Raw genomic sequence first — 26,792 nt, 5'->3', positions numbered from 1 at the left:
AGTGACCTATCACATTCATGCCGACCATCAGTGACCTATCACATCTGTGCTGACCATCAGTGACCAACCTATAACTGATCCCACCTACCAGCACTTGGATTATAGACCTCAATTCCTCAGCAGGCTAAGCACTCACCTACCTTATTCTTAAACATTGTGAGAGTTCCTGTTTCCACCACCTTCTCAGACAACCTATTCCAGATTCCAATCACCTCACTGAATGAAAATGCTCTTATGCAGTTCTCTTCTAAACCTCTTTGCCTTGCTCTAAATCTACCATCACCAGTTTTAGACCCTCTACAATAGGAAATGGGTGGTGGGGTGGGGATATGTCTCTGCAAAGGACTTTTTTCCCTCCAGAGGCTACAGGTCACCTTTGGGCAAGGTGTGGCACCTGCTTAGCAACCCCCCCCCACCTGATCAGGGTCATATGAAGCCATGGGAACAGGTGGTGGATGGTCATATGAGCACCTGGTGCATATCACACGTCCTGGTTGTGTGACAGACAATCTGTGAAGAGTATTGACAATGGCCAGGGTCTTGTAAAGACACTGCCCAAAAAAAAGGCAATGGCAAACCACCGGAACAATCATGGTCATGGATAGACCACAGTTGCCCACGTCCTACGACACAGCACATAATGATGATGATGACAATGCGGAGAAGAATGTGGAACATTTTTAACTCTGGATTTAAAATATATATTGGAGCCCCAACCATTTTGTTTTAGACTCATAGCTTAAGCTTAACTTTCCAATGAGAACCACAAAGGCCTGCTGGCTATACATATGGTGATATAGCCAACAATGCAAATGATCTTACCAGATCTCTATTATGCTCCCAAAACACCACAGAGAGAATCTGCTAATCCATCAAACTGAATTGCAAGTGAACTAAAGTTGTGAAGTTGTATCAGAGACAACCAGCCCACCAGACCTAACACGTGTCCTCCAACATCACCACCAAATCACATAGGAAGACACTTCGCTGAAATCATGTTGTTTTTTGCTCCATCCCGTAATTCTGATTGCCCTTTAGAATAAGGGGTTATCTACAGGGTATAAATGATCTCATGACATTCTCTCTTCTCCTCACCCCCAGAAGATACAAAAGCCTGAAAGGACAGCTTCTACCCTGTTGTAATAAGACCATTAACTGGTTCCCCAGTGACAGGATGGACTCTGGACCTCACAATCCACATCACTATGATCTTCCTCTTGGTTGTTTACCTGCACTGGACTTTCTCTGTACCTGTTACGCTTTATTCTGCATTATTATTGTTTCACTTTGGTCTGCCTCAATGCACTGTGTAATGATATAATCTGTATGAACAGTATAGAAGACAAGCATTTCACTATATGTGACAATAGCAAACCAATACCAATACTGACTGTCTAGTTCTACATAGGACATGGGAGTTCTTTCCAGTAACCAGATCCAGATTTATCTTCAAACAGCACCTAGATAATGATGCTACCTCCAAAAACTATGACCACCTCCCAAAACTGTGACCAGGACTTGGGATGCAAGTCCATCTGAACCCACCATCTGTGGGTGCCCCACAAGTCACACATCCTGACTTGGGCACATGCCACTGGGTCAAATCCATGAAGCTTCCTCCCAACAGCCCTGTGCAAGTTCCTTCAGCAGATGGACTGTAGTGGTTCAAGAAAGCAGCAAGCTCTGGCCTCTCAAGGCCAAATAAAGAACCACAATAGATGGTGTGCTTGCCTATGATGTGCAGATTCCAAAAAAAATTGATTAAAGGAGCTGGGAGCTGCAGAGTGGAAATTACCTGACATACTTGACCACGGTGATCTGTCAATGGGTTCATCGAGCCTTCCAAGGTCACGGGGTGCTCTGAAATCTCTTTGGGTATCGCCATGTTGCTTGAGAATCCATGCTGTTGTTTTGCAGAATTGTATTTGAAGTAAGCAATATGGCTTTAAAAAGCAAAAACAGTTTTAAAAACAGCGAGCACTGGGTTTTATTGTTTGTGCATCAGTGCACACGGAGTATGCCCTTCCGACTTACAAGGCACTCATCTACTCGTTATATTCAGGGGCATTACATAGCAAAAAGAATGACATCAAGGACGTGTACACATCAGGGGCCAGTTACATTGTGAAGGATCCAACTCACCCCACTCACGGACTGTTGGTCTCACTCCCGACAAGGAAGAAGTTATGTAGCATCCACGCCAGGACAACCAGTGTCCAAAATAGCTACTTTCTCAAACACTAAAGCTGATCAACACTAACCCAACCCTCCTCACCATCCCCACCACCACTACGTTATCATTTCCTGTCAGAGTCACCTTATGTACAGACACTCCTGGGCCTAGCATCACTTTATGGACATAAAATCAATCTGTGTACAGTACTGGGCAAAAGTCTTTGGCACATAGCTAAGGTGATTAAGACTTTTGCACGGTACAGATAGTGCGTTTGTAAGTCCTGGCAGGAGCATAGAATGTTGGAAATGGCGAGGTTGGAGCGCCATGGGATGGATGTGAGACAGGTGGTGGAGAAGGAACGCCAGGAGCTGGGGGGGGGGGGGGTGGCGCAGGTGAAGACACTCCCAGCCCAGGGACACCAGGCAAGGTCATTTGATTCCAAACAATTGGTTTATTGATCACTACATACTGTCTCTTTAGAGTTTCCTGCCCCCTCCCCTCTCCCTTCTCCTTTTCCCCACCATGATTCCCCTCTCCCTGCCCGCTTCCCACTCCCACTCCACAACAGAGACCCATATCAGAATCAGGTTTATCATCACTCACATATGAAATGAAATCTGTTTTTTTTACGGCAGCAGTACACTGTAATACATACAATTACCACAGTACTGTGCAAAAGTCTTAGGCACCCTAGCTATATATATGTGCCTAAGACTTTTGCACTGTACTGTATTATATAAGAAATCTTATCTATTTATATTTATTGTGTTTTTTTACTATTGTGTTCTTTTTTGTGCTGCATCAGATCCAGATTAACAATCCTTTACACTTGTGCACTGGAAATGACATTAAGCATCCTTGAATCTTGAATATTGCTTCCTGGTGGCTTCTAGTGGAGTTTCACAGGTGTCAAAATAGCCTCGGTGGTGTACATCAAAGTTCTAATACTGAACAGTTCTTCACTCCGAATCTTCAGCAAATTTTGCCAGAGATTTGTACCAAGAGTGTTTGTAATAGTCACCAATCAACTTCTCAGCTCTTTTCTTCAGCCCCTCTTCTGCTCCCAGTTTCACCTAACACCTACTACCTTGAAGTTGCTGGTGAATGCAGCAGGCCAGGCAGCATCTCTAGGAAGAGGTACAGTCGACGCTTCAGGCCGAGACCCTTCGTCTGACGAAGGGTCTCGGCCTGAAACGTCGACTGTACCTCTTCCTAGAGATGCTGCCTGGCCTGCTGCGTTCACCAGCAACTTTGATGTGTGTTGCTTGAATTTCCAGTATCTGCAGAATTCCTGTTGTTTACCTACTACCTTGTACTTCTTCCTCTCCTCCCCCAACCTTGTTACTCTGACTGCCCATCCTTTTGCTTTCAGTCCTGATGAAGGGTCTCGGCCTGAAACATTGACTGTTTGCTCTTTTCTACAGATGTTGCCTGACTTGCTGAGTTCCTCCAGCATTTTGTGTGTGTGTGTGTGTGTGTGTGTGTGTGTGCGTGTGTGTGTGTGTGTTGCTTGGATTTCCAGCAACGGCAGACCTTCTCATGGTTGTGAACTAATAGGATTTCAACCTTGCAATTTCAAGGTGAGACAGTTGAAGAGATGTGTAATATGCATGATTCAATATTTGATACTTACATTATTGCCGAAGATGGAACTATCTGGGGAGCTTGAGAACATGGAGTCATCCCCTCTATCTCCTTACCTGGTTCCACCCATCATCTACCAGCCTCTGTCTTACCTCCCCCTCAATCAACACTGTCTACACTCCCAGTCCTGATGCAGGGTCATTGACCATCCCTTTGCCTCGACTGATGTTGCTTGATCTGCTGAATTCTTTCAGAATTTTGATTTTGCTACTGATTTGCTGTGTCAGAATCAGGTTTATTATTACTGTTTTATATTGTGACGTTCTGGGGGGCTGGCATGGTCGACAGCCCAACCCTGCATTTCTAATGACCAGTGCTGTTTATTGTTCTTGTGTTAAAATGCTTTTGTGGGATTATGGTGGGAAATTCTGGTTCATTTATTGTTACATATTAGCTTGGGTTATACAGTCATTCGCTCGTGTATTTATGGGTCACCCTGACTGTAACCAGGATGTGTGATGGTCACCTCCCCAGTCTGTATGAGACTGGTTGGGTTCGCTCTCCAGGTCATGGTGCCCGGTCTGTTTTGTGTTTATCACAGTAAAACGGTTGTTGAGTTAACAATCTTCCTCGTCTGTCATTATGGACCAAATGCTTGCCACAATATGGTGTGAAATCTGTTGTTCTGTAGTGGCACTACAGTGCAAAGACAGAACGTTTCTACACACACAACAGCCACTTTATTAGGTACAGGAGCTAACTAATAAAATGGCCGCTAGGTGTTCGTTCGTGGTCTTCTGCAGCTGTAGCTTGTCCACTTCAAGGTTTGACACGCAGTGCGGTCAGAGATCTCTTCTGCACACCACTGTTGTAACGTGTGCATATTTGAGTTACTGTCATCTTGAACCAGTCTGGCCATACTCCTATAGCTTTTCTTATCGACAAACCTCAAACTACCCCCATCTGGCATCAAAGCAAACTGCCTTAAAGAGGCACCAATTAGTGGCGACACTTTGCAGCTCCGACAGGAATCATCAGATATTCCCATTTTGGACTGCTATAGCTGAAATCCACAGTCACAGCCATGGGTACTACGGTAAGCAAAATCATGTTAAGACATTTATAAAATCTATCAAACCTCAAAATCGACAGACCGTAGGCTCAGGTTGTGAGTGCTGTTCCCCTTTAGGAAAACGGAGGCGGGGAAGGCATGCTGGTCTACAGGTACGATTGAAACACAGAGGCTTTAGACCCTCACTTCTGAATATCATGCTGGTGAATGCACAATCTCTGGAAAATAAAATTGAAGACCTCAGAGCAAGAATGCTGTACCAGAGGGAGATCAAGGACTGCTGCGTACTTTGCTTCACGGAAACATGGCTCAACAGACCAATTTGAGATGCAGCGCTGCCGCCCAATGGCTTCACCATTCACCATAAAGACAGGTCAGTTGAGTATTTAAAAGGTAAAGGAGGGAGAGTATGTTTCATAACTTTAACCAGACCAACTTGAATTAGTCTCTGAATAATTACCTCCAACATATCATCTGTGGAACCAGAGGAGCCAATTCATTTGACCACTGTTATAACAACATCAAGAACGCTTACCATGCCATCGCACATCCACACATTGGAAGGTCCATTCACCTGGCTGTACTTGTTCTCCCAGTGTACAGGCAGAGACTAAAGACCGCAGCACCGGTAATGAAGACCAGGAAGGTATGGTCCGGAGAGGCGGAGGAGCACTTACAGGACTGCTTTGATTCAGTGGACTGGACAATATTCAGAGATTCATCTTCATCAAGACCTGTATTGGTGAGTGTGTGCCTTCAAAAACATACTAGATATACCCAAACCAGACCCATGGATGAACCGGGAGATTCATAGTCTGCTGAAGGCTAGATCTGTGGCATTCAGGACCGCTGATTCAGAAATATACAATAAGTCCAGGGACAACCTTCAGAAGACTATCTTAAGAGCTAGAAAGCAATTCCAATTGAAGTTAGAGATGGACTCGGATGCACATCAGCTCTGACAGGGTTTGTAGGCCATGATTTCCTACAAGGAGAAACCTAACATCATGAATGACTGTAATGCTTCACTTCCAGAAGAACTTAATGCCTCTTATGCACACTTCAAAAGGGAGAAAACTATACCTGTGCAAATCCCTGGTGACCCTGTGACCCCTGTCTCGGAGGCCAACGTCAGAACATCTTTGAAGAAGGCATCAGGTCCTGATGGTGAACCTGGTAAGGCACTGAAAACGTGTGCAAACTAACTGGAGGGAGTGTTTAAGGACATCTCCACTCTCTCGCTGCTGCTGTCAGAGGCTCCCACCTGCTTCAAAAGGGCAATGAATATACGAGCGCCGAGGAGGAGCATGGTGAGCTGCCTCAGAGGCTATCACCCAGTGGCATTCACATCTACTGTGATGGAAGTGTTTTGAGAGCTTGGTCACGGCCAGTATCAACTCCTGCCCAGGTAAGGACCCGGACCCACTGCATTTTGCCTATCGCCACTATGGGTCTGGAGCAGATGCAATCTCACTGAATTTCCACTTAGCCCCGGATCACATAGACAATAGCAATACCTACATCAGGCTGCTGTTTATCGATTACAGCTCAGCGTTCAATACTATTATCCCCCTTGGTACTAATCAACAAGCTCCAAAACCTGGGCCTCTGTACCTCCCTCTGCAAATGGGTCCTTGACTTCCTCATGGGTAAACCACAGTCAGTGTGAATCGTAAATAACATCTCCTCTTTGCCGACTATCAGTGCTGGCACTTCCCAAGGATGCATGCTTAGCCCACAGCTCTACTCTCTCTACACCTACGAATGTGTGGCTAGCCACAGCTCACGCAATCAATAAGTTTGCTGATGACACAACTATTGTTGCCAGAATTTCAGATGCTGATGAGGAGGTGTACAGGAGTGAGATAGATCAGCTGGCTGAGCGGTGTCACAACAACCTTGCACCAACATCAGTGAGACCAAGGAACTGATTGTGGACTTCAGGAAGGGGAAGTTAAGGGAACACACACCACTCCTCATCAAGGGATCAGCAGTGGAAAAGGTGAGCCGTTTCAAGTTCCTGCGTGTCAACATCTCAGAAGATCTATCCTGGGCTTAACATATCAATGCAATTACGTACAAAAATGTCATGACAGCAGCTATATTTCATCAGGAGGTTGAGGAGACTTGGTTTGATACCAAAGACTTTTGCATATTTCTACAGATGTACAGTGGAGAGCATTCAAACTGGTTGCATCACTGTCTGGTATGGAAGGGTGACTGCACAGGATTAGAAAAAACTGCAGAAAGTTGCAAACTCAGCCACCTCTTGCTTCAGCAGTCTGAGGTACCCACCTGCTTCAAGCAGGCTTTAATTATACTGGTGCTTAAGGAGAACGTGGTTATCTGCCTCAGTGCCTATCATCCAGTAGCACTTACATCCATTGTGATGAAATGCTTTGGTGATGAAACATATCAGCTCCTGCCTGAGAAGCAACTTGGATCCTCTCCGATTTGCCTACCGTCACAACACATCCACAGCAGATGCCATTTCATTGGCTCTTCACTCAACCCTGGAACATCCCGATGCTCTTTATCGACTACAGCTTGGCATTCAGTACTATCATCCCCTCAAAACTAATCAGAAGCTTCAAGACCTTGGCCTCAATATCTCCTTGTGCAATTGGCTCCTCAATTTCCTCGGTTGCAGACCCTAGTCAGTTTGGATTGGCAATCACATCTCCTCCACAATCTCTATCAGCATCAGTTTGCTGACAACTCCACTGCTGTTGGCCAAATCAAAGGTGGTGGCAGATCAGCAGATAGAAGGGAGGTTGAAAATCTGGCCACAGCAACAATCTCTCACTCAATGTCAGCAAGACCAAGGAGTTGATTTTTGACTTCAGGAGGAGGAAACTGGAAGTCTATGAACCAGTCCTCATCAGGGGATCAAAGATGTTTCTTGGATTTACTGTGTATGCCCATAAGAAAACAAATCTCAGGGTTGTATATGGTGATATACTGTATATTTACTTTGACAATAAACTTAATTTTGAACTTCTTGAACTTCTGAGCTCCTGTTGGACACTAGCCTCTCCAGTGTTGAGGACATCTTCAAATGACGATGCCTCACATAGGTGGCATCCATCATTAAAGATCCCCATCACCTAGGACGTGTCCCCTCATTGGGGAGAAGGTAGAGGAGCCTATAGACACATGTAACAGTTGAGGGACAGCTTCTTCCCCTCGGCCCGTGCCATCAGATTTTTGAACAGATAATGAACCACCCCATGAACTCTACCTCACAATTTTTTGCATTACTTAGTTATTGTAATTTATAATTTTTTATTATTATGTATTGCATTGTACTGCTGCTGCAAAACAACAAATTTCACAACTTATGCCAGTGATATTAAACCTAATTCTGATTCATTTCTCCCCCATTCTGATATTTGGTCTGATCAGCAACTGAACCTCTTGAATATATCTGCATGCTTTTATGCATTGAGTTGCTGTCACATGATTGGCTGATCAATTACAGTGGATTCCAGTTAATTGGGGCACAACGAGACCAGTACATTTTTGCCCAATTAAGGGGCTGTTCCAATTAATCGTAGTTTCATGAAAAAAGTTAAAAAGGTATAAAAAAGACAAACGACTATTTAACTGAATAACTAATTACCTGTTTAAATGAAATATACTGTAGAACAAATTAGAATACTACCAATACTACTACAGTACTATAAAACTGTATTAATTTTTAATGATTATTGATGGAGGAATTCATCCAGTGTACATTGCCATTTTCTTTTGATAGACTGTAAATAAACAAAATCATTCCAGACACCTGATGCAGATAATAGACTGCCTTCGTTGTCTTCCTGCATGAAGTAATGTCATAATCCAATAATAAGTTTCCTTGCATCCTATGTAGTCGCTAGCACCAGTTCAGACGTGTCATCTTCATCACTTCCCTTGTCTTTATATTCTAGCTGCTTTTTGAATCGGCGTAAGTCAGCCCAAATGGATAACATGAGCGCGTGCAACTGACGCTATTTAAAAACTCTTCACTCTCACTCTCAGCACGGTGTAGTATCTCACGGCAACTGATGCCAGTTAGAAACTGTTTGGCATCAGTCTCCTACCCAATTAAGGACATAATGTCCCAAAGAAATGAAACAAATCCCGGCTATTTTCTCATTAGATTTTGCTCTTTAAGTGTTTGCCTAAATAAGTCACTGCTCTGTTTAACTGATGATCCACTTAACCTGAATCCACCGTATTTACATTTTTGAACAGGTGTACAGGTATACCTAATAAAGTGGCCACTGATTGTCAATTACCAACTAAACAAATAGTCCAGAAGAAAAGGAATGATGAGGTAGTGCTTATGGACCATTCGGAATTCTAATGGCAGAGGGGAAGAAGCTGTTTGTGAATTATTTAGTCTGGGTCTTTAGGCACCTGTACCTTCTCCCTGGTGGTCGTAACAAGATGAGGGTATGCACTGGATGGTGAAGGTCCTCAGTGATGGATATCGGCTTCCTGAGGCACTGCCTCTTGATAGTGAAGAGGGATTGGGCCCGTGATGGAACTGGCTGAGTGAGTCTACAGACCTCTGCAGCCTCTTGCAGCCCAGTGCACTGTGATGCAACCAGTCAGAATGCTCTCTACCGTACATCTTTAGAAATTTGCCTCAAACTCCCAATGAAGTATAGCTGCTGGGATGCCTTCTTCGTGATTGCATCAATGTTTTTACCCAGGACAGATCCCCTGAGATATTAACTTAAAAGCTGCTCACCCTTTCACCCATTTACAAGCTCATGGATTGTTGCATACCATGCAATGGCAATTCACGTGCTCTTTTGGTACTTCTTCAATTAAGTCGAGTCAAGTTTATTTTCATATAAAGAAGTACTTGTATGCACAGATGCAGCAAAATATTTACTTGCAGCAGCATTAGAGACACAATATCCACAAGAAAAACAAAATTATACAAGAAGGAAAGTAATTAGAACAAAACAAAGTCATTTGTAGTACAAACTGGCCACGATGGTCCTGGCACACACGAGGAAATCTGCAGATGCTGGAATCTGAAGCAACACACATCAAAGTTGCTGGTGAACGCAGCAGGCCAGGCAGCATCTCTAGGAAGAGGTACAGTCGACGTTTTGGGCCGGGATCCTTCGTCAGGACTAACTGAAAGAAGAGATAGTAAGAGATTTGAAAGTGGGAAGGGGAGGGGGGGATCCGAAATGATAGGAGAAGACAGGAGGGGGATGGATGGAGCCAAGAGCTGGACAGTTGATTGGCAAAAGGGATATGAGAGGATCATGGGACAGGAGGCCCAGGGAGAAAGAAAAGGGGGAGGGGGGAAGCCCAGAGGATGGGCAAGGAGTATAGTGAGAGGGACAGAGGGAGAAAAAGGAGAGAGAGAGAAAGAATGTGTCTTCTCCTATCATTTTGGATCTCCCCCTCCCCCTCCCACTTTCAAATCTCTTACTATCTCTTCTTTCAGTTAGTCCTGACGAAGGGTCTCGGCCCAAAACATCAACCGTGCCTCTTCCTAGAGATGCTGCCTGGCCTGCTGCGTTCACCAGCAGCTCTTATGATGGTCCTGGTGTTGCTATGCCGAGGCTGTGATTATGGATGGAAAGGTTGAGTCAAGAACCAAATGGTTGATGGGAGGTAACTGTTTCAAACCGGGGGCCTCAGGCTTCTATACATCCTGCCCAACAGCAGCCGTGAAAACTTGGCCTGGATGATGGGGATTTTTGATGCTGGATGTTCTTTTCTTGAGGTAATGCCTCCTGCAGATGATACTGACGGTGGGAAGGGATGTACCCGTGATGTACTGGGCTGAGTCCATCAGTCTCTGCAGCTCCTTACAATCCTGTGCATTTGAATTGCCATACCGGCCCATGATACAGTCTGGATTCTTTCAACCTTAGATCAGTATTAACAGACATTTGTTAGTAGAGTGTTTGTTGACAAGATAAACTTCCTAAGAAGGTAGAGATACTAGTGTGCATTCCTTGTGACTGCATCTGTGTGCTGGGCCCAGGAAACCTCATCCAATATGATAGCACCCAGGGATTTAACGCTGCTGACCCTCTCCACTGCCGATCTAGCACTGGAGACTGGCACATGTTTGCCCTCCTTCCGCTTCCTGTCCTTTAGTTTTACTGAGTGAGAGGTTGTTTTATGCAGAAGTATTCAAGCAGATCCCTGGTCTCTGCTCTGGGCAAGTTGTTATAAGAAATGGTAAAAGCAAATTTATTCATTTTATTTATTCAAAGATACAGTGTGGAACAGACCCTTTCGGCCCAATGAGCCACATGGGCCAGAAACCCGCTTATTTAAGCCGAGCCTAATCACAGGACAATTTACAATGACCAATTAACCTACAAACCAGTGTGGTCTTTGGACTGTGGGAGGAAACCAGAGCACCCAGAAGAAACCCACGCACTCGTGGGGAGAACTTTGAATACAAACTCCTTACAGACAGTGCCATAATTGGACTCTGAACTCTGCAACGCACTAACTGCTACCATGGCGCCCTGTTCATTGCTAATGTCAGCATTTATTGGCCCTCACTAGTTGCGCCAGTTAACACGAGTTCTCACTGGAGGACCCGCAGTGGAAAGGGTGAGCAGCTTCAGGTTCCTGGGTGTCAGCATCTTGGAGGACCTATCCTGGGTCCAGCACATAGATGCAACGACAAGAAGTGCACACCAGCTTCTCTAGTTTCTTAGGAGATTAATAACGTCAGAGTCAGAATAATATCACCGGCATATGTCGTGAAATTTGTTAACTTTACGGCAGCAATACAATGCAATACATGAGAATAGTGAAAAAACTGTGAATTACAGTAAATATATATACACATATATCTCAAATAGTTAAATTAAAAAAGTAGTGCAAAAAATAGAAATAAAAAGGTAGTGAGTTAGTGTTCATGGCAGAGGGGAAGAAGCTCTTCCTGAATCGCTGAGTGTGTGCCTTCAGGCTCCTGTACCTCCTTCCTGATGTTAGCAATAAGGAGAGGGCATGTCCTGGGTGGTGGACACTGAAAATGATGGACAACATCTTTTTGGGGCACTGTTCCCTGAAGATCTCCTGGGTACGACGGAGGCTGCTGCCTGTGATGGAGCCAACTAAGTTTACAACTCTCTGCTTACTTTGATCCTGTGCAGTAGTCCCCCACCTCCCTTACCAAGAGTTGTGACATTTTCTCTACTTTCTTAGTAGCTCTCATATCCTTTTTGCCAATCAATTGTCCAGCCCTTGGCTCCATCCCTCCCCCTCCTGTCTTCTCCTATCATTTCGGATCTCCCCCTCCCCCTCCCACTTTCAAATCTTTTACTATCTCTTTTTTCAGTTAGTCCTGAAAAGGGTCCCAGCCCAAAACGTCGACTGTACTTCTTCCTAGAGATGCTGCCTGGCCTGCTGCGTTCACCAGCATTTTGTGTGTGTTGCTTGAATTTCCAGCATCTGCAGATTTCCTCGTGATAAGTGAAACCTGGAGGGGGGAGGGTTAGAGTAAAGAGCTGGAAAGTTGATTGGTGAAAGAGACAGAAGGCCATGTAAGAACGAAAAGGGGGAAGGAGCACCAGAGAGAGGTGAAGGGTGGGCAAGGAGATAAAATGAGAGAGGGAAAAGGAGATGGGAAATGGTTAAGGGAGGTATTACCGAAAGTTTAAGAAATCAAAGTTCAAGTCATCAGGTTGCAGGCTACCCAAACGGAATACAAGGTGTGGTTCCTCCAACCTAAGCGTGGCCTCATCATGACAGTGGAGGAGGCCATGGATAGACATATCAGAATGGGAATGGGAAGTGGAATTAAAATGGGTGGCCACTGGGAGATCCTGCTTTCTCTAGCGGATAGAACGTAGGTGCTCAGTGAAGCAGTCTCCCAATCTACGTCGGGTCTCACCGATATACGGGAGGCCACACCAGGACTCATTGAATCAATATTCTCTGTCTTTTGATCTGTCTCATTTGACAAACTGACCACCAAACATGAAGTAGAGGAGAAGCCACCATAGAGATCACGTGTTGCCTCCTCCTGAGAGCTTTGGGGTTTATATAATGCTGTGTGTATGTGGTGCTGCTGCAGGTAAGTTTTTCATTGCACCTGTGCATACAGATACTTATGAACATAACACTAAACCTGACTTTGACTTTGAACTACCATAGTGTGCTCTTTCCTTGGCTTGGTATGGACGTTTACTGTTATAACATCTTGTAAAATTTGATTTGCAAATCAAGATTGGAAAATACCTGTGATTAAAAACCCTGCATTCAACCATGCTGAATTCAGCACTCTGCCCCGGCTGGCCACCGACTGTCTTCTCACCAGCCCGCTCCACACACCACCACAACCTCATTCCTCATACCACCCTCCACCCCCTCCCAGTGTCTGCAAAGATGTGGAGAGCTGGTAGAATGGCTCTCCACAACTGGGAGACATACTGAAGACAATGGATCTAAATCTGGGGTGTTTATTGAGAAAACATACACTCAGTGGCCACTTTATTAGGTTTAGGAGAGGAATACAGTTTAGTCTTCTTTTGCTGTAACCCATCCACTTCAAAGTTTGGCATGTTGTGCATTCAAATATGCTCTTCTGCCCACCACTGGTTGTAACGGGTGGATATTTGAGTTTCTGTAGCCCTTCCCGTTAGCATGAATCAGTCTAGCCATTCTCCTCTGATCTCTCTCATTAACAAGGTGTTTTTGACCACAGCACTGCCACTCACTGTATGTATTCTTTTGTTTTTCGCACCATTCTCTGTAAACTCTAGAGACTGTTGTATGTGAAAATACCAGGATATCTGCAGTCTCTGAGATACTCAAACCACCCCGTCTGGCACCAACAATCATTCCATGGTCAAAATAACTTTGATCACATTTCTTCCCCAGTCTAATGACTGGTCTAAACAACAACTGAATCTCTTGACCATGCCCGTATGCTTTTATGCATTGAGTTGCTGCCTTTGATGGTCCGATTAGATATTTGCATAAACGAGCAGGTACAACTCAGAGGATTTATGGGGCCTGGTTTAATCTGAATGAAGTAATCCTTCCTCATTTTATACCTCAGGAGATTTTCTAACTTCAGCTCTAAGTTGTCAATCATCGAGACATTGTTCACTTGTTCCTGTATCACCTTTCGAAGTAGTCTAAACTGAAACAGAAAGAAAACTTCCACAGGCAATGATTTTCATCAACATTGTTTTACTTCCCAACGCTCACTTTACACATTAAGTATAAATATGATTTTTTTAAAAGACTGGATTTGCATTTTTACAAAAATAATACAATGAAACAAATCAATTCTAATGGCATATTTCCCTCTAGTTAAAAAGGTCAGAAACCCTCCTTATCTTGGGCAGTAACAAAATTGCCAAATGTTGACAGACAAAAATACACCCAAGTCCAGAACATGTCAGAGGTTCTCCCTGACTTGTTGCTTGCAATATACTGTACATAAAATGCCAGGAACTATAGAAAATGAGCTGAAACTGAGATTACTAAAAGGTTACACTCTCATGAAGGAACAATTTTCGTACATTACAAAAATTTTTAGAACATTTTCTTTTGAAAAATTCAGCTTTGACCATGAATTTCTCCAGCAAAAATGTAAATTAATACTGTTGTATATTGGACATTAGAAAAGTTACAAAGCATCAAAATATATCAATCGTAAGATATAGTCAATTTTTTTTCAATAATTATACACCTTTATCTCAATATCTGGAAAGTTTAAGTAACACTGTTACATCAAATGCAATGAAGTCAAGAGGGAGAAGACAGATCCAGAAATAAATTGCAAGAGGGGTGATGGAAAGAGAAGGCTTGAAGAGAAGAATGAGACAGAAAATGTGAGAGAAAAGAAACAGGGCAGGGAGAATGAGAGAACAGGAAGGCAAATGAGAAAGGGTTGCATTATGTCGCTGTGAATGGATCCACATCAATATTTGGTGGCAATATTGGAAACATTAGTGGGTGGTCAGGACAATGTAATTGTAAACCCATAGTTCTTCCTCTCTGGAATAAAATCTGCAACTTTAGTCCCTCCACATTCTCATCCTGTATTTGCAGTTGCCCACAGAGACAATCATTTACAACTAAAACTTGCAATCTGTGACTGAGGAAATTACATTTTAAGTATATTTATGGAATTCACTTCAGTAAGTTGAATTTGTATTTGGTCATGCAAGATAGAGCTGGTGTAAACAAAGTCTAAGTGTTGTGGAATAATGTTAATTGTTAAAGGAATGTTAGTCTCAGGTTAAACTAATTGTCCATCTCCTGGGAGCTATCTGCTCACTATGCAAAAATGAAGCAAATGCAAAGAATAAGAAATTTCATGGTGGGACAATATGAAATCTGTTGAGGAATTCAAAGGACATCTTAGCATGAAACTAGTTAAATGGCATGACTAGTGATGGCATTTACATCAACATAATGTCTGGAAAAGAAAGGCTGGCACAGACTATTTGGTCACTGTTTATAAGGGACGCTACTGAACACTGAAGTCCAAAATGGCCTGAAAACAGTGACTGCACCCCCAAAGTACTTCATTGGCTGAGAAATATTCTGGAATGTCCCGAGGTTGTGAAAGAGGCCCTAAAAAGGCAGGATCCTCCTAACAGCATTTGACCTGATGAACTGCAGCATAACCAGACACACCAATGGGCATAATGGATGGTCAATGGGAACACATTCTGGTCACAAAAGCATTGGATGAACAAAAGAAGTTCCTCTCGATAACAGTAAGAAGTGCAAGTGCTGTTTATACCTTCCTTCTCAATCAAGATGATGATATCAAAATGTACAATTGAATTGTTAATTTCAAGTTTCATACAGTGTAGCAAAGTAACTCAAGCCACCACCAAAGGATCAGTGTTATTTTCAGAGGGAAGGTGAATGCAATGTGCATGCTTATAAAATGTTTAAAACACTTTGAAGTGCTGTACAGATTGTTCATGGAACATGGAGGGTACAGGAATGAAGATGATATTAGTGAGAAGAATTAATTTTGCACCCTTTATCTCAATGGGCCCCATAACATATGTGCTGGGATTGGAGAGGGTCCGGAGGAGGATGATGAGAATGATTCCAGGAATGAAAGGGTTAACATGTGAGGAGTGTTTGATCTACTTGCTGGAGTAGAAGGGCTGAGGGAGAATTTCATTGAAACTTATTGAACATTGGAAGGCCGAGACAGAGTGGATGTGGAGAGGATGTTTCCTATATTGGGTGAGTCTAGGACAAGAGCGCACAGCCTCAGAATAGATAGACATCCATCTAGAACAGAAATGAGAAGGAATTTCTTTAGTCTTCATTATCTCTCTGCTGATTCTAGAGCTTGCCATGTACCATCGATTAACGTATTTCCAAATGATAATAGTGTCTAGATTTCAAAATTACTGCAGAGATATTTAATTGCATGGAAGTACTTCACAATATTCCAAAAGGGGTATAAAAGCTGACATAAATGTAAGTTGTTCTTCCTGTGTCTGTCTTCAAGCCCCTTCAATTGCCTGTCGATTTCCTGTTCTACTTCTAGTCTCGAATCTTCTTGACCCTCCATTCCCCTGTCCCATTGTTTAATTAAAAGTTCTGGAAAAGGATCCAACTAACTACATGCAACACACATAAATGTTGCTGGTGAACGCAGCAGGCCAGGCAGCATCTCTAGGAAGAGGTACAGTCGACGTTTTGGGCCGAGACGCATCTAACTACCTATCCACAGCAGCTGATGGGCACACACAATTTTAGCTCATTCATGGGTGAATGGTGATGACTCTGTCCAGAGTCTACAGGGCAGGCCAAGTCGTTGGGTATATTTGAAGCAGAGTTCTTGATCAGGAAGGGTGCCAATGGTTACGGGGAGAATCAGGTTGAGAGGGATAAAATATAAGACATGATGGATGGAATAGCAAGCCAGACTCAATAGGCTGAATTGCCTAATTCCACTCCTATGTCTCAATGGTCTGTTTCAGTAAATGACATTACATCACCTGGGTAATATATAACTAGTCATAGCTAACCTAACTAGAAACTGGGAAATTGCATCCCTTCAGCCCAAGTCTGCAGAAGCTAATCTTTCCAGTCATATTATTTAGATGGCGACCATCTAGTACATCCATAAATTTCAAGAGGTAAGCAATACCACTAATCCTTTTGGAAATTGGGAGTGATAGATCATCACGGAATATTGGCTAAAATGTGGGTAATCTTATTTTTGCAGTTACAATCAAACCTGATTTATTCAGCCTCCAAAACCCGATAGATCTAATAACTGCAGACCTGGTTTCAGATGATGCTACTTACTGGTTTGAGAGACTACTTATTGGTGGCCAATGAACCAAAATAAAACAACTAAATACTTTGTTATTCACATACAATGGAGCACTAAAGACCTGGTTAAAAACCCCAGTAACTAGAAGATAGTTTGATAATTGGAGACATTGGGAAATTAGAAACTTGCTCCCTACAGTCACCTGTTCAATATTAATGACCAGTCATGCCACATAATTGCCTCATGCTTGCATGTGATGGGTGCCCCCAGAACCAGGAACCTATCATTCAATGTCAGCCGTTTACAGTCAAGCTAATGCACCTGGAAGTCAAAATGGGCTACAGATGCACTCTAGTTTGGTGTTATGACCTAGAAGTCATTAATAAGTTTATTTATCATCATTCCTCTGTCTAATACTGCTCCTTAGTATGACTGCCCACAGACTTCAGCAGTGTTTGGACGTAGTTTTTCATCTCCACAGTGGAGTAAGCTTGTTTCTTGACAATCAAACAGAATGTAAATGGTATTAGATGGACAAGTTGGTAGGAGGATGGAAGGCAAGGGGTGTGGTCAGATAGAGTAATAGTCACTTGGCACTTTGACATAGAGACAGACATAAATTTAGGGAGCAAACAATGTCATACTGGCCTGGATCATCATTGAAGGAAAGGTGATCTATTGAAACCCATAATATTTTGAGGGGTTTTCATGGAGTGGGTGCTGAAAGGATGTTTCTCTTATGAACGATTCCAGAAGCAGCAGTGTAGTTTCAAACCATAAGACCATTAAAGCATTAGGCTATCCAGGCCGTTAATCTGCCTCACCATTCGATTTATTATCCCTCTCAACCCCATTCGGCCACCTTCTCCCCATAGACTTTTATCCCTTACTAGTTAAGAACCTATCAACCTCCACTTTAAATATACCCAATGACTTGGGCTCCAAAGTTGTCTGTGGCAATGAATTCCATTGATTCACCACCTTCTGGCTAAGGAAATTCTTCCCCAGCCTTCTAATCTGAGGCTGTGTTCTTTGATCCCATTATTGGAAACACCCTCTCCATGCCAACTCTATCTAACCCAGGGGTTCCCAGCCTGGAATCCACAGACTGATCTCAGCCTTTCAATGAAGATGAAGAGGAAATTCGTCTCTTGGTGGATTGAGAGTCTTTTGAAGAATTGTGTCAAAGAGCTGTAGAGGAGTCACTGAATATTTACAAGGTAAAGACTGAGCGATATTTGAATAATGTGTTGAAAGGAACATAAAGGAAAATGGAATTTCAGTCAATATCAGATCAGCCATGACCTTCCTAAAGACAAGAGTAGGTTTGAAGATTACTTGGCTATTCTTATCCTCGTGTTAAAAATGGGTAGAAATTTGCCTCCAGTTGCCAATACCAAATATGGTGACATCATCAACCTCCAGTCATACTCACTTCTGCCCATTGACTTCAATGGAACCAAATGTGCAGAGGTGAGGACAACCAGTGGCCAATCATCTTGTGTATGGATAGTGCTGGTGGGCAAAGACAGATGTTGCAGTGCCTGGAGATTACATGAAAGAATGTTCCATTGAGAGGGTTTTATTGCCTTGGAGCTCCAGGTCCTTGAACTTGACACTCCTGCCTCACATCTCCGTTCTTGTTACATTGGCCTATTGCTGGACTCTGCCAAAAACTCCCCCTTCATCTTATCATTCAGTTGTCAGCTGTTACTTTTCATAGTCATCGTGAGCCAAACCAAGATTGGAGGATGCGCTCCAGTCAATTTCAGGGTGATAAAAGGATTATGTTCTTACTGGCATGAAGTTTTACGTTTGTCCTCATCAAGGCACTTAAAATCTGTTTGAGTTTTTAAAGAAATGTTTCACTCGGCAGCCCATTGTCCTAAGCTGTTACAGCTCTTACTGTGCAATATTAATCGCTGTGGAAATAGTATCACTCAATAGTTTATTGATGAAATTAATGAGTATTGATAGCATAGCAAGAAGCAGATTGAGAGATTGAGCTTCTCAATCAGTGAAGGAGGATTTTTTTTAAAGACAATTTTTTATCCCATGTCTCCTCCAGGAGTCTTACCATTTTGTGCCCTTCCATTATCAAGTGTGTGGGGAGAGGGGTGTGGTTGTGAAATATTCTGGTCTTCTTACTATCCAAGGAGAAACTAATTAACACATTATAATTGGCAATGATCAAATCAGTCAAATCATTACATGCTTTATCTTTTGCTTCCTTAACTGGAAACACCTCTAAGTATTTACCCATTGATACAGGGTACCCGAGTGACAAATTGCTTCAGGACTAAGACTTTCTGATTAGGAATGTTTATCTCTTGACCTCTAATACCATTAAACAATTAATCTGAACCAATTTGTACATATGGAGAAACACACACACAAAATGCTGGAGGAACACAGCAGGTTCTGATGAAGGGTCTTGGCCTAAAATGTCAGCTGTTCTCTATAGATGCTGCCTGGCCTGCTGAGTTCCTCCAGCATTTTGTGTGTGTTTTAGATTCCTTAGTGGAAAAGGGTTGAGCCTCATTCGTATATTGTGAGATAATTATATATGGGAAATTCTGAACAATCCTCTGTGTGCAGTGTACAAGTTGAATAGGGCTGTAGGAAGTGGGAACAAAGGAATTTAGTCTTCCATTCAGTGGTACCAAAGAAGTAACAATCTGTATATTATACTCTACTTCCAATGAAGCCCAAAAAACCATATCTTGGAACAACACCCAAGTGACAATAAGTTGCAAATTTAACTCTACTAATTATTTCATAGATTAAAATGAACCCCCATTTCAGATAAGCACCAACTTCTGTAACACCATCTTCTGCCACAACCTGTATTACAACATCTGGATCCAAGCACTGGACTCACCTGACAGTCATTCTACAGCCGTTAAAGATGATCTAAATTTAAGATGGGCAATTATATTTAACTCCTGCTATGTTGTTGTTGAAAAATGATAGCTGAGTGAATCTTGAATCAGTTCTGAAAGGAAGAGTCAAACTAATTCCTGATAATGTCACCTTATAAAGCATTTAATGGCTTCGGGAGTACAGTCAGGTGAAAGAGCTGCCCTGCTCCAACAGGTTCTGGGTTGGACTTTATGCTGGATGATGTTGGGGATGAAAATAAGAGAATATAAGCACGAACGGAACATTATTATGGGAATGTAATATTAAAGAGCAACACTGTAAATGGGAGCAACATAAACTGCATTCTTTACCAAATTTACCAGCCACTATGAATTTAAAGTGACTGGAGGAAATGGTTGGACCTTACAAATCACACAGGCAGGGACTAGCTTCTAGGTAAAAAAATCACTGCTTTCCAGCATTGTCCTGAATGACCTCCATCTTCCCATCCAAAATCCATAGGTTTTACGATCAGAAACAGTAGCCCTTTATAATTGAATGAAATCGGGAATAATCAAGCTGTCTGGATGAAGATGCAATCTCTGCTGATTGCTTTCATTGCAAATCCACAACAGCGTTCCATCTCTGTAAAGGTGTGTCATTTTCAAAGGTGAAGTTCAACACTCATCTGATGATGCAATCGTGAAGATCAACACCCTCTGATGATGCAATGGTGAAGTTCAACACTCATTTGATGATGCGAAGGTGAAGTTCAACACCCATCTGATGATCCACTGCCAACATGATAAGACATGGGTATTATTTTGAACTGTAGTCCCAGGAACGTCCGTTTATTTCTTCATACCTTCAGAAGGGATGATGCAGTTCACACATTTGAAATCCATTAAGTTAATTCAGTTTTCCTCAAAACAGATTTCGGCAAACTTGGAAACTCCATTCAATCAGAACAATCAAGATTCCCATGCTCACTTCCTAAGGCTTCCACCTTTAGCATTTTACTGCAATCTATCTTCATTTAATGGTCACAGCTTGAATGAACTGTACAGGTGTCTTACCAACTTCCAGTAACAGATAAAAGGTTATTTCTCTGCTAAGATTTTTTTTGAGTTTGAAGTAAAGAGAAATCTAATTCTCTAAAACTCTTTCATTTCTTTTGTTCTTATATCAGACCTGTGCAAACCAGACTGTGATCTGAAATAGGATGCTTTCCGTCCGTGGGAGTATCTTGTCCTAGCAGGGATTTCAACCTATAGTTTGTGTCACCTTGTTCTCAGTCAGTGTGCTAAGGAATTAGTCACAGAGTTGGCCAGGCTAGGTGTGTGCCATGAAATCATACCATCTACTGGTTGGCTCAGTGAGTTTTCCCTGGTCTTCGTAGATACCAGAGATCTGTTTTGAAAAGCGTTTTGTGTTTATTTTTGAACGTTGTTTTCTCTGATTAGCAGACTGGAAGGGTGTGGAGCATCACCAGGCTTGTAGAGGACACTGAGGAGGACAAAAGAAAAACAGAAACATGAGTGAGGATTGCTAAAACAAATAGCAACTATTGACCAGCACACAACAGCATCATCGCACGGAATTGGATGTCACAGAAACATTACGGCACAGAGGGAGGTCTTTTGGTCCAGTGGGTCCAAGGTTACACCCAGTGGAGCAGAATCATCAGCCTTCCTTCTCCATAGCCTTGCAAATCAATCTCTTTCAAGTCTATGAAAGCCTGTCTAATCTTATAAAGACAATGAATAATTCTCTTTCCACCATCCCTCCAGTTTACATCCACTCTCCACATAAATAGGTTTTCTTCACAACTTCCTTGTATATCTTGTACTTAAAGCTTTTCTCAATCAAACCCACGTGGTGCTTCATCAAATCTCGTCTCAATTTTCTACCGGGAAAAGAACATCAGCTTCTCCACTCCAAACTTACAGTTTCGATAGCTTGTTCAAGTTTTTCTGCACCATGCCTGGACGTTTACATTCCATCGAAACTGTGACCAAAATTGGATGCAAAAGTCCAGTTATAGCCTAACTCAGGGGTTCCCAAACTGGGGTCCACAGATCCCTTGTTTGTTGGTGTTGAGCCACGGCATAAAAATGGTTGGGAGCCCCAGCCTAGCTAGTGTTTTGTACAGGCTTGGCATACTTCTCTTGCCTGTGTACTGTATGCTCCCGTTGAGGGGAATCTCAAGATACGTTTTATAAATCACCCCCTCAACATGATGAGGCTGAATAGTCCCAGCTGGTCACTGTCCAGCCTGTGGCAGAAGGATTTAGGCCCAGACAGAGAGGGTTGCCCTTGGGCAGAAATCAGAATCAGAATCGGGTATACTATCACTTACAAATGTCATGAAATTTGTTGATCTGTGGCTGTCGTACAGTGCAAGAGATTTTTTAAAAATTAATATTGACTACAAAAACAATAAAATAAATGAATAAGGCAAAAGAGGAATCATGAGGTGGTTAGATAGATAGGTAGTTAGATAGAATCATGAGATAGGTTCATGAACGGTTTAGAAATATGATGGCAAAGGGGAAGAAACTATTCCAAAAATGTTAAGTGTGTGTCCTCAGGCTCCCATACCTCCTCCCTGATGGTAGTAATAAGAAGAGGGCATGTCCCAGATGGCGAGAGTCCTTCTTGGACGGATGTCACCTTTCAGAGGCACGTCCTTTTGAAGATGTCCTCGATGGTGGGGAGGGTTGTGTCTGATGGAGCTAGGTGGTCTTACAACCACCAGCAGCCTCTTGCAATCGCGTGCATGGGAGCCTCCATACCAGGCAGTGTTGCAGTCAGCCAGAATGCTCTCCACCATACATCTTTAGAAATTTACCAGGGCCTTTGGTGACATATCAAAAGCTAGTGTAGAGCTGAGTCTAATTGTGCTTCTTCACCGAGGATTAACATGATAAGGAGTTTAGAAGGCCTTTCGTTCAAGAAGATGGGAATTAAATGGTAAGGAATGTGTTAGACCATATGACATAGGAGCAGAATTAGGCCATTCAGCCCATCAAGTCCGTTCTGCTATTTCTTCATGGCTGATCCCAGATCCCATTCAACCCCATACACCTGCCATATCCCTTGATGCCCCAACCACTGAGGAATCTATCAATTTCTGCTTTAAATATACCCACAGGCTTGGCCTCCACCACAGCATGTGGCAGAGCATTCCACAAATTCACCACTCTTTGGCTAAAAAATAATTCCTCCTTACTTCTGTTCTAAAAGATCGCACCTTGGTCTTGAGGCTGTGCCCTTTAGTTCTGGATACCCTCACCAAAGGAAACATCCTCTCCACATCCAACATATCTAGTCCTTTCAACATTTGGTAGGTTTCAATGAGATTCCCACATATTCTTCTAAATCCCAGTGAGTACAAGCCCAAAGCTGCCAGATACTCCTCATATGTTAATCCCTTCATTCCTGGAATCACCCTCATGAACCTTATGAAATTATATGGTGAAATCACACCTGGAGCACAATACAAAGTCCAGGTCTTCATCTCAAGGGAGGACCTACAGTATGTCCTTGGAGTTGGTGTAACATAGATACGCAAGAATGGTTCTTACAACTAGTGACTATTTTGGGCAGGGAAATGGTGAAGTCTCTTTACTCAGAAGGTTGTTAATGTTTGGAACATCCTATCCTTAAAGGATGTTCATGACCAGACGTTGAGTGTATTCAGAACTGGGATTGGGAGGGAATTAAGTGATACGGGATAAGGGGACAAGAACTGGTCACAGAGTCCCTCAAGCATGATGGGCTGAAGGAGCTCTTCCTGTGCTGTGTGACTACGGTTCCATGTTGTGAGTGCAACATAATAATTACTAGATAATCCCTGTTATTTGCACCTGGGCAGGGTTTAAAGGAGGTTCATGAAAATGATTCCAGGATTGAACGGCTTGTTATATGAAGAGTGTTTGATGGCTCTGGGCCTGTATTCACTAGAATTCAGAAGAATGAGGGGTGACCTCATTGAAACCTATCGAATGGTGAAAGGCTTTGATAGAGTGGATATGGAGAGGATGTTTCCTATGGTGGGAGAGTCTAAGACCAGAGGACACAGCCTCAGAATAGAGGGGCGTCCTTTTAGGACAGAGATGAGGAATTTCTTTAGCCAGAAAGTGGTGAATCTGTGGAATTCTCTGCCACAGGCAGCTGTGGAGGCCAAGTCTTTATGTATATTTAAGTTAGAGGTTGACAGATCCTTGATTGATCAGGGCATGAAGGGATACAGGGAGAAGGCAGGAGACTGGGGCTGAGAGGAAAATTGGATCAGCCATGATGAAATGGCGGAGCAGATTCGATGGGCCAAAATGGTCCAACGCTGCTCCTATATCTTATACAGGATACTGGGAATGATTCCCTCACTCTTCTCTGAAATAGTGAAATGTAACATTTTACACAAGGGAGCAAACAGGAACTCACTTTACCACCACAGCTAATACATTACACAACGTAACAGCGGGGAGTTAGCCTGGAATTTTTAGCTGATATTCCTGTAATGGGGCTTAAGTCCACAGCTTCTTGACTAAGTGGCAAGGTTGTTACTGTAAATCAGACAGAGCCCTGACCAATGCAAGTGCTGAGTTAATTAAATATGTTTTAGTGTTTCTGAGCTGGATTCATACCCATAATGCTCCAGCTCCGATCTTTCTTACCCCACCACCCCCCACCCCATTCCATGAACAACTCTTCAGAACAAAATGCACATTCATTAAGGGCTGAAACCAGTTGAATCCGGAGTCAGGCCAAAGTAATATTTGATATGGCATTGCAGCAGTGTCTCTTCAGATAGAACTGGCTGCCACCCATCACTTTCTAGATGTATTATATGATCAACGACTGCCAACGCATTAGTGCTCAGTGAGCCTGAGATTGACTATTGCTCATTGTTACGGGTGAGGAACGGGAAAGTGCATTACCATTGTAAGTTTTTTAAAAACATGTTACGTGTCTCAGAGGCTGGACAGACCCAGCTGCATTAGTATGTTTTGTCCTTCACTGCCAAGAATAAATGGGTCACCTTACATACGTGCTTGGCTCACTAAATTAAATATTGTTTTCAGATGATGTAATAACAGATTGTTTTCTTGGTTCTATGGCCTACTGTGCTCCTGAATTACTGAGCAACTACTGGTGTATTATTCCCCGCATCAGGATGTCTTTATCAAAATTAAAGATTAGCTTTAATTGTCACATGTGGATCGAAACATGAAAAAAATAGAGTGAGATGTGTTATTTCCACCAATGACCAACGCAGTCCAAGAACGTGCTGGGGTCAGCCTGCGCCTCCGGTGCAACATCGCATGCCCACTAATCACTAACCCTAACCCTTACTGTGTGTCTTTGGAACGTGCGAGGAAACGGGAGGAAACCCACACGGTCATGGGGAGAACATACAAACTCCCTACAGACAACAGCAGGAATTGAACCCCAACTGGTGATTGCTAATGCTGCAAAGCGCTGCGCTAACCGCGGGACTGCCCCGTTGACTGTATAGTCAGCTCACAACGTCTGTGCTAATGTTAGTTCTTCAACTGGAACGATCTACAACAGGCCCCTATTCTTCATATTTTACCTTAATCTTCCTTTTCAAATGCTTATCAGACTTCTATTTAAATTATACTGAGGTCGCTATTCAAATTGTAGTAAAATATTCAATATTCACAAACATTCAGCATGGAGAACAAAATTATTTTCAATTTGACATTTGCATTCTTATGCCAATGATCTGGCGTTCACTGGCTCTAATTACCGATTCAATGGGAATAACCTTTCATGGTTTGTCTCTTCAAAGCATCTTCATAAATTTCAGGATAAAAATCAGACAGCAGTTTGAAAAGTCAATATTTTCTTGCACCTTCGGTAAATATCTAAGCAAGTGCAATGCGTCCAACGCTGGCCACTATTGTTATCAGGCATACAGAGCCGATCTACAAGACTGAAATCACAGCAGAATAAAACAAGGTTCTTGAACGAAATCCTTTCTTTCCCATGCCACCACGGTCCATGGCCCCCAACCCCACGATGGTCATTAATTAAACTGGGAAGTACTGCTTTGGCATTGCAGCAGGATCACCAGACAATTAATGTTAGCCTCTTTTAATTATCGACTTCATGATAACTTGTTGTGTTCTATGTGAGGCGATGATAAAGGTATGATGTGGCGGTTCTTCTTTCAACAGGGAGGGGTAGTGCCAATGATAGCTTTTAGGGACGGACTAATTTATTGAAACAGCAAACATAATAACCCAAAGATAAGAAGACGCCAGGAGATGTCATTAAGTCCAGACCCCTGTGACACAGGTATTGGCAATACAAACATTACTGATCCTTTAAAGCAGCAATACTCCTTAAACTAAGACAATCTTATGAACATCCTATCAGTTGTCCTACCTGGGTAAATTTGTCCTATCTGACAATACGTGATTAGAAACATTGAAAGGAAAGATTTATTGTAGCATATTTACATATGAACCTGCAGTGACTCCAAAATGATTTAACCCAAATGCCAATGCAATAAATAGCCAGTTCACATAAAAGTTGCTGGTGAACGCAGCAGGCCAGGCAGCATCTCTAGGAAGAGGTACAGTCGACGTTTCGGGCCGGGACCCTTCGTCAGGACTAACTGAAAGAAGAGCTAGTAAGAGATTTGAAAGTGGGAGGGGGAGGGGGAGATCCAAAATGATAGGAGAAGACAGGAGGGGGAGGGATGGAGCCAAGAGCTGGACAGGTGATTGGCAAAAGGGATATGAGAGGATCATGGGACAGGAGGCCCAGGGAGAAAGAAAAGGGGGAGGGGGAAGCCCAGAGGATGGGCAAGG

At 42.9% G+C, this 26,792-nt stretch overlaps 1 protein-coding gene across 5 annotated transcripts in view; it reads right to left on the bottom strand.

Annotated features, from left to right (window-relative positions):
• Positions 1–15,926: 15,926 nt before the first annotated feature.
• The window catches only part of hnf1ba (HNF1 homeobox Ba), a 112,717-nt gene continuing 101,851 nt past the window's right edge, over positions 15,927–26,792 (bottom strand). For all 5 annotated transcript variants that reach the window (XM_063031255.1, XM_063031257.1, XM_063031258.1 and 2 more), the window contains one exon: positions 15,927–21,453. In XM_063031255.1, coding sequence (XP_062887325.1) covers positions 21,433–21,453 — 21 coding nt within the window. In that variant the 3' untranslated portion in view covers positions 15,927–21,432. The remainder of the gene's footprint in view (positions 21,454–26,792) is intronic.

Source organism: Mobula hypostoma, chromosome 23 (genome assembly GCF_963921235.1).
Source record: "Mobula hypostoma chromosome 23, sMobHyp1.1, whole genome shotgun sequence".
Taxonomy (NCBI): domain Eukaryota; kingdom Metazoa; phylum Chordata; class Chondrichthyes; order Myliobatiformes; family Myliobatidae; genus Mobula; species Mobula hypostoma.
Note: the sequence above shows the minus strand (reverse complement) of the source record. Positions and strands in the feature narration are given on the sequence as shown.